Consider the following 12699-nt stretch of genomic DNA (forward strand, 5'->3'; position numbering starts at 1 on the left):
TTCAGTCTATTAGTGTCTTTCGTTTTCATATCTAGATTTTAGAGCTTCCGAAGCAAAATTTAAGTTGTCGTCATTTAGTGCGAACTGTTTTACTATTGTGCCTGCTTGACCTTTAGTTTTGTATCGAAGGTGATAAAATTTTTGTGCAAGTGATAATTTTGGATGGTTGATGTATACGGCTGTAAACATGTCCCGGAAGGACGGCCGTTTTTCATAACCTCTGTAAAATGTTACTATGTCACATGCGGGCACCTCGAGTTGGATGCCTGAACTTGCCTCGTGATTCTGTATTTGTGGCAGCTCTACTCTCGGATGTGGGGTAGGTACAATTGCATATACTTATTAGCTTTAATTGATCAGAAATCATAGATTTTCTTTCTTTGTACTGGTTCAAGCAGTTTTCGTATATTGCGTAAGCCGATGATTTAAAAGTGTGTGGTAGGTCCAAACTGTCATATCTACATATAAATGATAATTAATACAGAATACTCTTTTACGTTTATAAGAGTTGTTTTTTGGACTAGATAAGTAATTACTTGCGAAATAAATGTTTTAATTTGTATTTTATCGTGAATATTTTGTTGTGAGAGTCATTTTCATTTTCTTAATTAAGTTATTAAGAATCGCACTTTTAATTTAACAATACTTATTATGTCCTTATGTTGATGTATTTAGGTACACCCTAATACACGGACTTGGGAATATATATATATATTTATGTGCTCATGAAATTGAGAGCTCGTTGAAGAGATCAAAACATTTTGTACACAAGTATTCACGGATTGTTTGTGCGTATGTATGTTTATTTTCTAATGCAATTGAGAGCTCGTTGAAGAGATCAATGTGCTTTTTATTGTTTTTTTTTATACGCAATACTGTTTATTTGTTACAAGGGGTATTGCGGGATATATGCCAATGTGGAATTTGAAAAGATGTACATATACATATGCACTTATGTTATTGTATTTTTTTTTTCTTATTGAGAGTTTTTTTTTGTTTGCGTTTTAATAAACAATACAAATAAGAAAATTTTATATAATATTTAATATATTTTTATAACAATGTTGATTTATTTATATGAAAATCACTTTTAAGTGAATGTTAAATTAAAATGTTAATTAAAATTGTATATAAGAGTTTACTATTACCCAGCGGAGGGTAGACAGGCAGATTCTAGGCCGTATGATTATATACTTGAACATATAATATGCGTGATGTTCGCATTACGAAGAGAGCGCGAAACCAAACTTGCAGGTACTTGTGCAATTATGTTTATATGCTATTATACTTATGTTAAAGTAAGTATAGATATAATAGGTAAGCATATATGTATTTTTTGTTTGTTTTTCCCGTCTTTGTTTTTCCTTTCATATTTTATAATTCTTTTGCTTACGTATTTTATGCAATCCTGCTTGTTGCTTTTTGTTTGTTTTTATTTTAACCTAAGGTGTATTGCTGGAGAAATGTGCAAGTATATACTTGAATTTGTTTGTTGTGTTTGTTAATAGGTGCGTTGGAATACATAAAGATGAGCGTGTAGTTAGGCAATAACTTAATATTAATTTGTGTTCTTTTGTTTTAATATATAAGTATCTAATAGGAAATATATGTTATACCGACTGTAGTCAGTTTTTCCCTCCAAAAAACACTGTAAGACTGAGACAGTTTGGTAACCGTTTTTTTGGTAAACGTATTTGTTATAACCGGTTCTATATATGTATAAAACTGTAATTTTTACATACATATATGCATGATAAACTAAGAGAATAGCAAAACGATACGACTCACTTTATACTCCCTCAGGGGTTTTCTGAGGGGATAATATATATGTATTGTATGTCCGTGTGTGTATTCCATTTTTGTTAATTCCTTCTCCGCTTCCAGTTGTGCCTGGTTTTAGTGAGTGTTGTTTTTGTTTATTGTTGTTTGTTTCGCGCCCATTTAAATTACTTTTATTTATGTTTTTGTAGTTAGGTACTTTAGCATTTCGAGCTCGTTTGTGTTTCTGGCAGATTGTATTTAGCGCCCGATTTGTGAGTTTTTAATTTTTTTTAAATGTTTTGCAAATTTTGCACTGTGTATTTACATATGTAAATGTGTTTCTTAATTTGTGTTTTAACAATTGAACTTATTGCCATCTCTGTTTTTGTTTTTTTGGTATTATTGCATATGAGTTTTCTGTATATACATATGTGTGAAGATATGTACTTGTATGTATACATATACTTGTACATATATATTGTCACTGCACTTCTCTGTTTTGTCAACACACTTTTGTTCTGTAGTTTTGTTTTTTTTTTTTTGTTTGCGTCACTACATTTTTTTTTATTTTAGCTAGTTACCGCACTTTGCATATTTTCGATATGTATTTTTTCCAATAGTGCCTTTCTGTGATGCTCGAAGGACCATGACTAATTCCCCAATTCGTTGAGAGCACACACCACCAATGATAAAACATTTCACCACTTCACTTATAATCGCGTGGATAATTTAAATAAAAATGCGATATATACAAGGTTGACACGGCTTTAATATTATTGTTATAAATATATTATTATTAATTATTATGAAATTTATCCTATTTATGTTGATAAATCATATGTCCGAAATGAAACAGCATTACGAGTTCTGAAAGGTGCAGCCTGTCGTAGTTTTATCGCACGGGTTGACCAACCGAAGAGAACAAAATGATGTGGCGATTAGCTCGTAGACGAAAACCCGTGAGTCTTCTCAGATGTGATGCGTCGCGTTAGTGTGCGACACTATTTTACCGAGTAGAGTGGTGTATGAAGGGAGGTTTTACCCATTTAACCAATGGCGAAATACAAACTATATCTGTGGTCCGATTCGGAAATTGTACTAGCCTGGCTGGAAGACGTATATTTCCAATCGAATGTCTCAAATACTTGACCTAGTAGGATCAGCCACTTGGCGACACGTAGCCAGTGCTGACAATCCAGCTGATCTAGAAACAAGAGGGTACAAAGCCCTGCACCTTGCCACCACCAACCTCTGGTGTAACGGCCCTCGTTTGTTGATAGGATCTCCCGATTATTGGTCACAACTGCCCATGCGTAAAATAAATGCCCCAGAGAGTTAACAAACCGACTCTTTTCTCACAACATTGCAGGATAATGACATCCTCGAGCGAAAAGCAAATACTCAAGTGCATTACCTCAGCAGCGATAATCACTATTGAGAGAATCAAAACCTATTGATAAGAGATTGGTTCACGAAAGGTCTAGTTCATGTGAATGGTCGGCTTGCCAATTCAAGCGTAACGATTATTACGCCTTGGAGCGAACGCCATCCCATAATTGTACCAGAGAAGTATCGACCTACGCATCAGTTATATCCACATATTAATGCTTGTTGCTGAGCATCGCCTCATGCAACATATGGTCCGCCAGGAATTTTATATTCCCTGACTTAAGCCCCAAATAAAGAAGTGCATTTCTTGTGCAAGCTTGTCGTAGTTCTGCACCACGCATAAGCAAAAGATGCGAACACAGATTATGGCATCACTTCCCCGGAATGCTCCACTTTGGTCTGCCTTCTGCATTACAGGTGTCAATTTTGTTGGGCCGTTTCAAATAAAGGCGTCCAAGTTAAGGTCTCCCACTCTCATATAAAGCTGTGTGGCTGTCTTTGTCTGTATATAATTCTTTCCAAAGTTTTCAAAGAAAAACACTCACCACCATTCGCTTTTAATACAATTGTAATTTTATTTTGTAATTGAAAGTACGGGTTTTATACACTCCCTAAATACCACAATCACTTGCGACGCAGCGCAGAGAAGAGGAAAAAAAATGTATATAAATGCCTTTAATAGCAATTTAACTGGTTCGGATCAGATCCGCTGATGTGATGAATCCACGGATGACGGTGCTTCCGCTGCGAGTTCAAAACGAAGAAGAGCCAAGCCGATTCTCGTGTCCGTGGTTTTGTTGATGGTTGGTGGGGTGATCGCCCGGTGTGTTGTGTATCCTGGGTGGTAGGGTCGTTGTGTGAGGTGTATGTTGCGTGAGGTGAGGTGGTGAATGTTGCGAGAGGTGATGTGGTGAATGTTGCGTGTCAGTGATGTGTGAGGTGTGTTGGTGTAAGTTTTCGGGACGACGTAGGCTCATTTAGCCATCCCGGCCCCCCTAGGCGAATATTAGCCTAGCAGACGCTGAAGTTGTCGCAGCGTGTATACGACGCTGCTCAGCCCAGTGGCACGGCGGGGTGGTAGCCGAAGCTGGCTACGGCGCGTAATTGCTTCGTTGCGTGGGCGCCAGGAACGCGGCTCCGGAGGGGGGGCCAAACGGCGAGGTCGTGCTGATGTGTGTCTGGGGAGTCGCCTGACTACGCCGCGGCGGTGGGATTCAGTTAGTCGACCACTGTCGCGCCTCGCGGTGCGGTGAAGGAGTGTGTGATGTTGCTCACCGCACATCTGACGATGGCCCCTTGACTCACATGCGGTTGTTGCATGGGTGTGCGCCAGACAATTCAGGCAGTGGCCATGTGCCTGGGCGATTTGCTGTCGTTGGACTGGTGGCATACCTTTAAATATGCCGCAATGTTGCAAGCGGTGTGAGCGACGACATAGCGGGCATCGGAGGCGATGCTGCTCCGCAGACAGCGAGGATGACGGGGTTAGTGGCCGGGTGCCACTACGAGGAGCGATTGGAGGGGCTGTGGTAGCCGTTGTGCAGGATTTGCCCCAGGGCGTGGCACAGTAACGGCCGAACGTATTGCTGGCGTTGGTGTTGGTGTATTTCCGTCCATAATGATCTATATGGGAAAAAGTTATTTAGATTATAAGTTTGTCGCATGATTGAGTTGGAAATTTGGGCCACGTTAAGTGGCATAAATGGGTCGTTTGGTCGATCGACCTTTTACCGGATTTAGGTTTTTTTTTGATTTATTAATTTTAGCGGTTTTTGGTTCTTATCGGGTTATTATTTACGTTTGTTCGGTATTATCGGCGGTGGGTAAAAAGCATAGCTTTACGAGCGATCTCGTTAGTGTTCCGGTTTGTGTACGGAGATCGACCACTCGGATGTGACCATCGGAACCATGGTGAAGGTTTTCTATGCGGCCAAGCCGCCATTCAGTATGGGGGAGACAATCATCGTGTACTAGTACGCAATCTCCAAGCTTCGGCGCCTTTTCTGTAGCTTTCCAGCGGTACCTCTTGTGGAGGTCCTTTAGATAATCTTCTTTCCAGCGGCGACTAAAATTGTGATGGAGAATTTGGATTCTTTCCCATCGGTTTAATAAGGATAGCGACTCCACGTCTGGCTCAGGTATGGCCAGAATGGGTGCTCCTTTGAGAAAATGCTCAGGAGTTAGGGCGGTGAAATCGGAGGGATCTTGCGAGAGGGTTGTGATTGGCCGTGAATTGAGTACGGCTTCAATTCGAATTAATAAGGTCGAGAATTCTTCATAATTAAACTTGTAGTTTCCAGCTACTTTTTTGAAGAGGGATTTAAAGCTTTTCACAGCTGATTCCCATAAACCACTCATATGAGGAGCGCTTGGGGGGATGAACTGCCAATTAATGCCTTGGGGTGCGTACTTCTGTACAATCTCAGGTGAGACTTGTTGGATAAAGTCCACAAACTGTTTCTCAGTGGCTCTTTTGGCTCCAATAAACGTTTTGCCATTGTCACTCATAATTTTTGAAGGAAAACCACGCCATCCGACGAAGCGAGGGAATGCCGCGAGAAACGCCTCTGTCGTCAGATTTGTACATAGCTCAAGGTGAAGCCTTTCATTAAAGTGGGAGATCTTAACATTGAAGCCTTTATCTGGAAAGGCCCAGCAAAATCGACACTTGTTGTTGTGAAGGGCAGAGCAAAGTTGCAGCGTTCAGGTGGAAGTGCTGCCATTATCTGCGTTCGCATTTTTTGCTTGTACGTTGTGCAAACTTTGCACATGTAAATGCACTTCTTTATTTGAGGCTTAAGACGGGGAATATAAAACTCTAGGCGGACTATTTGTTGCATGAGGCGGTGCTCAGCGTGTAGCATCAGTATGTGGACATAATGCAAATATAATGTGGCAAGCCGTGCTTTTTCTGGTATGATTATTGGATGTCGTTCGTTGTATGTCAGGCTGGAGTTGACAAGCCGACCATTCGCACGAAGCAAACCCTTTGTGTCCAGAAATGGATTTAGTACTAAAAGTGAGCTCTTTTTATCGATTGGCTTCGAATCTTTTAGCAATGATATTTCTCGGCTGAAGTAGCGCGTTTGCGTAGATGCGATAAGAGCGCCTTTTGCTTTTTGTAAGTGTAGGTGCGTTAATGTATCGCATTGGGGGTATATTGGAGGTGTTCCGTTAACTTTAGTTTTGAGCTGCTCTATAAATTTGATCATGTATGCAACTACTCTGAGGGCTCGGGCGAACGATGAGAATCGCTCAAGGATGTCAGTATCATCCGATGTTGCATGAAAGAAGTCGATTTTTCGACTTTCTGGGGCAATTATATTGCGCATGGGCGATTGTGGCCAATAATCGGAAGATTCTGTTAACCATCGGGGGCCATTCCACCAGAGGGTGGTGGTGGCAAGATGCAGGGGTTTGCATCCTCTTGTACCTAGATCAGCAGGATTGTCAGCACTGGCTACATGTCGCCAAGTGGCTGATCCTACTAAGTCAAGGATTTGAGACGTTCGATTGGAAATATACGTCTTCCATGCATGTGGTGGTTTTTCTAACCAGGCGAGTACGATTTCAGAATCGGACCACAGATATAGTTTGTATTGTGCCATGTTTAAATGCGTTTGTACGATGGACACGAGTTTGGCTAGTAGTAGCGCTCCACATAATTCAAATCGTGGTAGACTTATTGCTTTTAAAGGAGCCACTTTTGCTTTTGTTACTAGTAAGTGGCATGTGGTCGCATTGTCGCTTTGTGTGCGAACATATATAGTTGCGCAATATGCCTTTTCAGAAGCGTCACAGAAGCCGTGTAGTTCGACTTTGTGCTCTGGGGCATAATTTACCCATCGAGGGATTTGTGTCTGTGAGATATCATTTAGATTGCTCGCAAACTGGGACCACTTTTCTAAACGCAGTGGTTTTACTTGTTCGTCCCAGTCGGTTCCATCTAACCATAATTCTTGTATTAGAATTTTGGCTTGTATCATAACTGGCGAAAGCGATCCTGCGGGGTTGTTGTACTTTCCTTTTCGAATTTAAGGAAATTAGTATCTAACAAATTTTCATGTGGTATATTTTTTAGAATATTAGGGTGGTTCGCCGTTATCTTTTTCAACGGAAACCCTGCGGTATTTAAGGCTTGTATCACTTGTGATAGTGACTCGTATGATTGTGGAAGACTGTGACTTCCAGACAAGATATCGTCTACATACGTTTGTGTTTTTAGCACTTTGGTTGCCAGAGGGAATTCTGACTTTGTGTTTTCTGCCAATTCGTGCAGTGTTCGAATGGCTAGATATGGAGCACAATTGACGCCAAAGGTAACTGTTTTTTAATTTATAGTCGCGGAGTGGACTATTGGGAGATTTTCGGAAAATAATTCGCTGAAAATCTTGATCGTCTTTATGTACGACTATTTGTCTATACATTTTTTCGACGTCTCCGTTAAATACGTATTTGAATATACGCCAATTTAAAATTAGTAGCATTAAATCTGGTTGGAGCGTGGGTCCCGTAAATAGGATATCATTTAGGGAATTCCCCGAGCTGGTGGATCTTGATGCATTAAAGACAATTCTTACTTTAGTTGTTTTTTTGTCTGGCTTTACTACTGCGTGATGAGGCAAGTAAAATGAGTAATATTTGCCATTTAGGATTTTTTCGCATGGGCTTACTTCCTCCATGTGGTCTAAATGGAGGTATTCTTCTAACACGCTATCGTATTCTGGCTTAAGCTCACCTTTTTTAAGTAAGTTTTTTTCCATACTTAAAAACTGCTGTATAGCAGAGGTGCGAGAGGCGAGTGTGTTAGGAAATTGTTGTTTTAGTGGTAGTCGTACGACGTACCGACCATTATCTGATCTAGTAGTTGTGGCTTTGTAAAAGTCTTCACAATACTGATCTTCAGGGGTTGTGATTGGTATGGGGGGGAGTTCTTCTAACTCCCAAAATTTTTTCAATTGTGAATTGAGGTATTCGTTTGAGATTTCCTCAACCTGAGTGGTCATGGTGGTAACTGGTTCCGAAACTAGTCCACTTATGATCCACCCAAAAACAGTATTTTGTGCCAGAAGTGTATTTGAAATTTTCTCAATACCTTCGTATTATCTGTGGTATGAGATCGCTGCCTAATAGAAGGTCTATTTGAGCGGGAGTGTTGCAGTTGGGATCTGCTAGCTTTAGGTGTGAAACCTTTTGCCAATGCTTGCTATTTATGTGATAGCTTGGAAGCATATTTGTAAGTTGCGGTAAGACTATAGCTTCTGCTTGTATGTGCTTATCCGCTTGGGGGGAAATTAAGGTAATGGGGCAGATTTTATTAGAGTTTGTACAAAGTCTTTTCGTTTTTATAAAATTGTTTCGATCGAGTTAGTAGCGAGAGTCATAGTTCGCATGACGTTTGCTTGTACTGTTCGGATGTGAACGTTTGATTTTTGAAGAAGCTTCTATTTAAATTGTTGTTGGTACTGGCTTGGGGTCTGTGGAAGCTTCTATTTAGGTCATGTTGAACGGGTTTCGTTCTGACCATTTTTTTATCTACCCTTTCTGCGATTTCATATTGGGTAGTTAGGAAATCTTTCATTTGTTGCCACGTGGGGAATTTTCTTCGTGATGAGAGCGATTGTTCCCATAGAAGTAATGATTTTTCTGGTAATGTAACCGCACTTTGTTTTAAACTAAAGCATTTTTTTCCTTTTTTTTTTTTTTCTTAACTGCACGTACTGTTACATTACTGTAATTTTGCTTCTTTTTTTTTTTCTCTTTTTTGGTAACTGCACTGTATTTCTATATGTATATGTATATCACTTAAGGTTTTTTTTTTTTTTTTATAAATGTATGTTTTTTTTTTTTGTTTTGTTTTAAACACCCATAGTGCCGTCCACTAGGGGTCGAAGGACCATATATAATTCTTTCCAAAGTTTTCAAAGAAAAACACTCACCACCATTCGCTTTTAATACAATTGTAATTTTATTTTGTAATTGAAAGTACGGGTTTTATACACTCCCTAAATACCACAATCACTTGCGACGCAGCGCAGAGAAGAGGAAAAAAAATGTATATAAATGCCTTTGATAGCAATTTAACTGGTTCGGATCAGATCCGCTGATGTGACGAATCCACGGATGACGGTGCTTTCGCTGCGAGTTCAAAACGAAGAAGAGCCAAGCCGATTCTCGTGTCCGTGGTTTTGTTGATGGTTGGTGGGGTGATCGCCCGGTGTGTTGTGTATCCTGGGTGGTAGGGTCGTTGTGTGAGGTGTATGTTGCGTGAGGTGAGGTGGTGAATGTTGCGAGAGGTGATGTGGTGAATGTTGCGTGTCAGTGATGTGTGAGGTGTGTTGGTGTAAGTTTTCGGGACGACGTAGGCTCATTTAGCCAGTCTGTTATATGACAAAAGCAGTGCACCTGGAGCTTTGTACTAATCTGACAAAGGACGCTTTCCTCGCTCCACAAGTCCGCACCCCAAAGCATTAATTGGCAATTTATATACCCAAACGCTCCTCAAATGAGTGGTTTCTGGGAAAAGGCTTCAAATTTTACTTCAAAAAGATTGTTGGAAATTAAAAATTAATTACGAGGAATTCTCGGGATTTTTAATCCGAATTGCCATTTCTCAAGTCACGGCCTCTCACAATCCGCTCGCAAGATCCCTCCGATTTCACAGCCTTAACTCCAAGATACTTTCTCAAAGGAACACCCATTCTGGCCATACGTGAACCAGGTGTAGAGTCGCTATCCTTATTAAATCGCTGGAAAAAATTAAAGTTCTCCATCACATATTATCAAATACATAAAGGATCTCCATAAACAATACCGTTGGAAGACTCCTAAGCACCAAAACTTGGAGACTGTGTGATCATCCATGATGATTGTCTACCTTCTACCGAATGCCGGCTTGGGCGCATAGAAAAGCTACATTATGACTTCGACGGTCATATACGAGTAGTTGATCTTCGTACGCGAAGCAGAACGCTAACTAGACAGTTCGTGAAGCTATGCTTTCTCCCAACCGCCGATAATCGCGACACAGCAAGACGCAAACAATCAACCGATACTACCGCAATAAAATAAAATAATCAAATGCCGTGAGACGAGCATCCGTAGCCTGACAAATCTGCATAATCAAACAAATCTTTAATACAGATTAACATGAATGTACCCTACGCAGCCGCTCAACACGACCTCAACCCTCAACTCGTGTGGTACGCCCGCGGAATGGAGCATCAATACGGCATCGACAGCCTAGATCACAACCACGGTCGTTCCACGGCTCTTAGCAGCATTGTGGCAACGCTACAACAGCTGCAGCGACTACTAGGCTAGTCCTTTGCCTAGAGGGGCCGGGATGGCTAAATTATCACTCAGTCCCCCTCACCAGAAGACACTGTCACACCAGAGAACTGAAAACAACGAGAAGGTGCAGATTCGACAGCGAACAATTTGTAGAATTTTATCAAGGAGTTCACCTCACATGCACGAGAAACAAATAACATTTTTCGCTTTTATAACAGCGGTGAATCTGTAAACATACGCTCTCTTAACATGACCAACCGACTAAGATTGAAGATAATATAAAATGTAAGCAAAACTGGGAATATTGATATGTTATTTGAAATATATTTTCTTTTATTGAAATATTATTTATTATTACTTTTAAATTATTTTATGTTAATTCATTTTTACTTTATTGTGAGTTATTAATAATAATTTAAACATATTTTGATATATTTCTTAAAATCATTCATTTACTTGACACCATTATGGAGTCACAAAAGTACAGAATTGTGTTTTGCAGTCGGCATTTCACATTCATGCTTCAATTTTTCTTTTCAAATGCATGTGTAAAAGTAGTTATGTACGTAAATATGTACTTACATATATAATATTATGACATGCATATATTATGTCGTTTGCACATTTGTATGTATTTGTATGTATATATGCACACTCAATTCTTCATGTGAACTCTCCGTTGACACGTTTTTTGCTTTTATGTCAAAGAGTCAATCTGTCGAAGGACTGACGCGACGACAAAGCGTCACAACATTGTGTTGTTGGTAGAAAATCCGAGATGTGCCAAAAAATAAACGAACGCGAGCCGATTGTCTTCGCTTCCCTTGCCGCTTTAACAGCTTTGCCTACAAATTATTGTAGGTATGTATGGTTTTATATGAACATGTATACATATTGACGCAGAGTTTTGCGAGTCACGGAAAAATATTTTAGAATTGTAAAATATTTTAAATCAACAAAAGCTTTGTTGCCACTTTTGTCACTTTTTTCTGTGTTTTGTGGGCTTGCAGGGTTATCACTTTTCCCTTCTAGAGGAAACATAAAAAAGTTGTTCAATTTATGATTTCTAGCTTTTGCCATCGTCACGAAAAGACGCTTGTAGAAAAACGTATGCTCGGGGAGATGTGTAAGGCGTTTGCTTTCATGAATGAAACGACTTAGCTTATTGCTTGTGCGCCAGCGTTCATGAATGAAAATGTTGTTGGTGTGTGATTTACTACAAATTTAGGATTTGTCAATTTGGCTGCCATATTGATTTCTGGTGCTGATGCTATTTGAGACAATTGTTCTTTTTTTGTACAACAATGTTTGTATTTTGCCTATTGCCTGACGTACTCACATTTGTACGCTTAAATGTATGTATATTTGTGTATGCATTACTTATTTGCGCGGTCATACGTATATTTCTACATAAGTACATACTTACATATAGAGCAGTGCGCTCACATGTATTTATTGATAATTGCTAATATATTATTATATTATATAATATAACATTTGTGCAAAAAAATCATATTTTATCAATTTTTCATCATAAAAATCGTTTATATGGCAAAAAATAATTATGTATATATGAAGTGGCATTTGTATTTTTTGCTTGCTAATTAATTTGTAATTTCCAATAACCTCTTTGAAGCTGAATTTGAAGCTTTTTACAGCTGATTCCCAGACCACTCATATGAGGAGCGTTTGGGGATATAAATTGCCAATTAATGCTTTGGGGCGCGGACTTTTGTACAATCTCCGGTGTGACTTGTTTGATAAAGTCCACAAACTGTTTTTCGGTGGCTATTTGAGCGCCGATAAATGTTTTACCACTGTCGCTCATTATCTTGGATGGAAAGCCGCGTCGTCCGACGAATCGAGCAAATCCTGCAAGGAAAGCCTCCTTTGTCAGATTAGTACAAAGCTCAAGGTGCACTGCTATTGTCATAAAACAGACAAAGACAGCCACACAGCCTTATATGAGAGTGCCGCCACTCACTTGGACGCCTTTATTTGAAAAGGCCCATCAAAATTGACACCTGTGATGGAGAAGGCCGACCCAAGTGCAGCATTCCGGGGGAAGTGATGCCATAATCTCTGTTCGCATCTTTTGCTTATGCGTGGTGCAGAACTACGACAAGCTTGCACAAGAAATTCACTTCTTTATTTGGGGCTTAAGTCGGGGAATATAAAATTCCTGGCGGACCATATGTTGCATGAAGCGATGTTCAGCCAAAAGCATTAATATCTGGATATAACTGATGCGTAAGT

The 12699-nt window shown here is 39.7% G+C and overlaps 1 protein-coding gene across 1 annotated transcript; it reads right to left on the reverse strand.

Moving 5' to 3' along the window:
• Positions 1-3940: 3940 nt before the first annotated feature.
• Positions 3941-12271, reverse strand: LOC138858284 (uncharacterized). Its single transcript, XM_070112780.1, has 2 exons — positions 12100-12271; positions 3941-4773 (listed from the first exon to the last, which is right to left on the reverse strand). The coding sequence occupies exons 1-2, from the start codon at positions 12269-12271 to the stop codon at positions 4157-4159; spliced, it is 789 nt and encodes a 262-aa protein (XP_069968881.1). The 3' UTR covers positions 3941-4156.
• Between the last annotated feature and the right edge of the window lie 428 nt (positions 12272-12699).

This window comes from Bactrocera oleae, chromosome Y (assembly GCF_042242935.1).
Source record: "Bactrocera oleae isolate idBacOlea1 chromosome Y, idBacOlea1, whole genome shotgun sequence".
Taxonomy (NCBI): domain Eukaryota; kingdom Metazoa; phylum Arthropoda; class Insecta; order Diptera; family Tephritidae; genus Bactrocera; species Bactrocera oleae.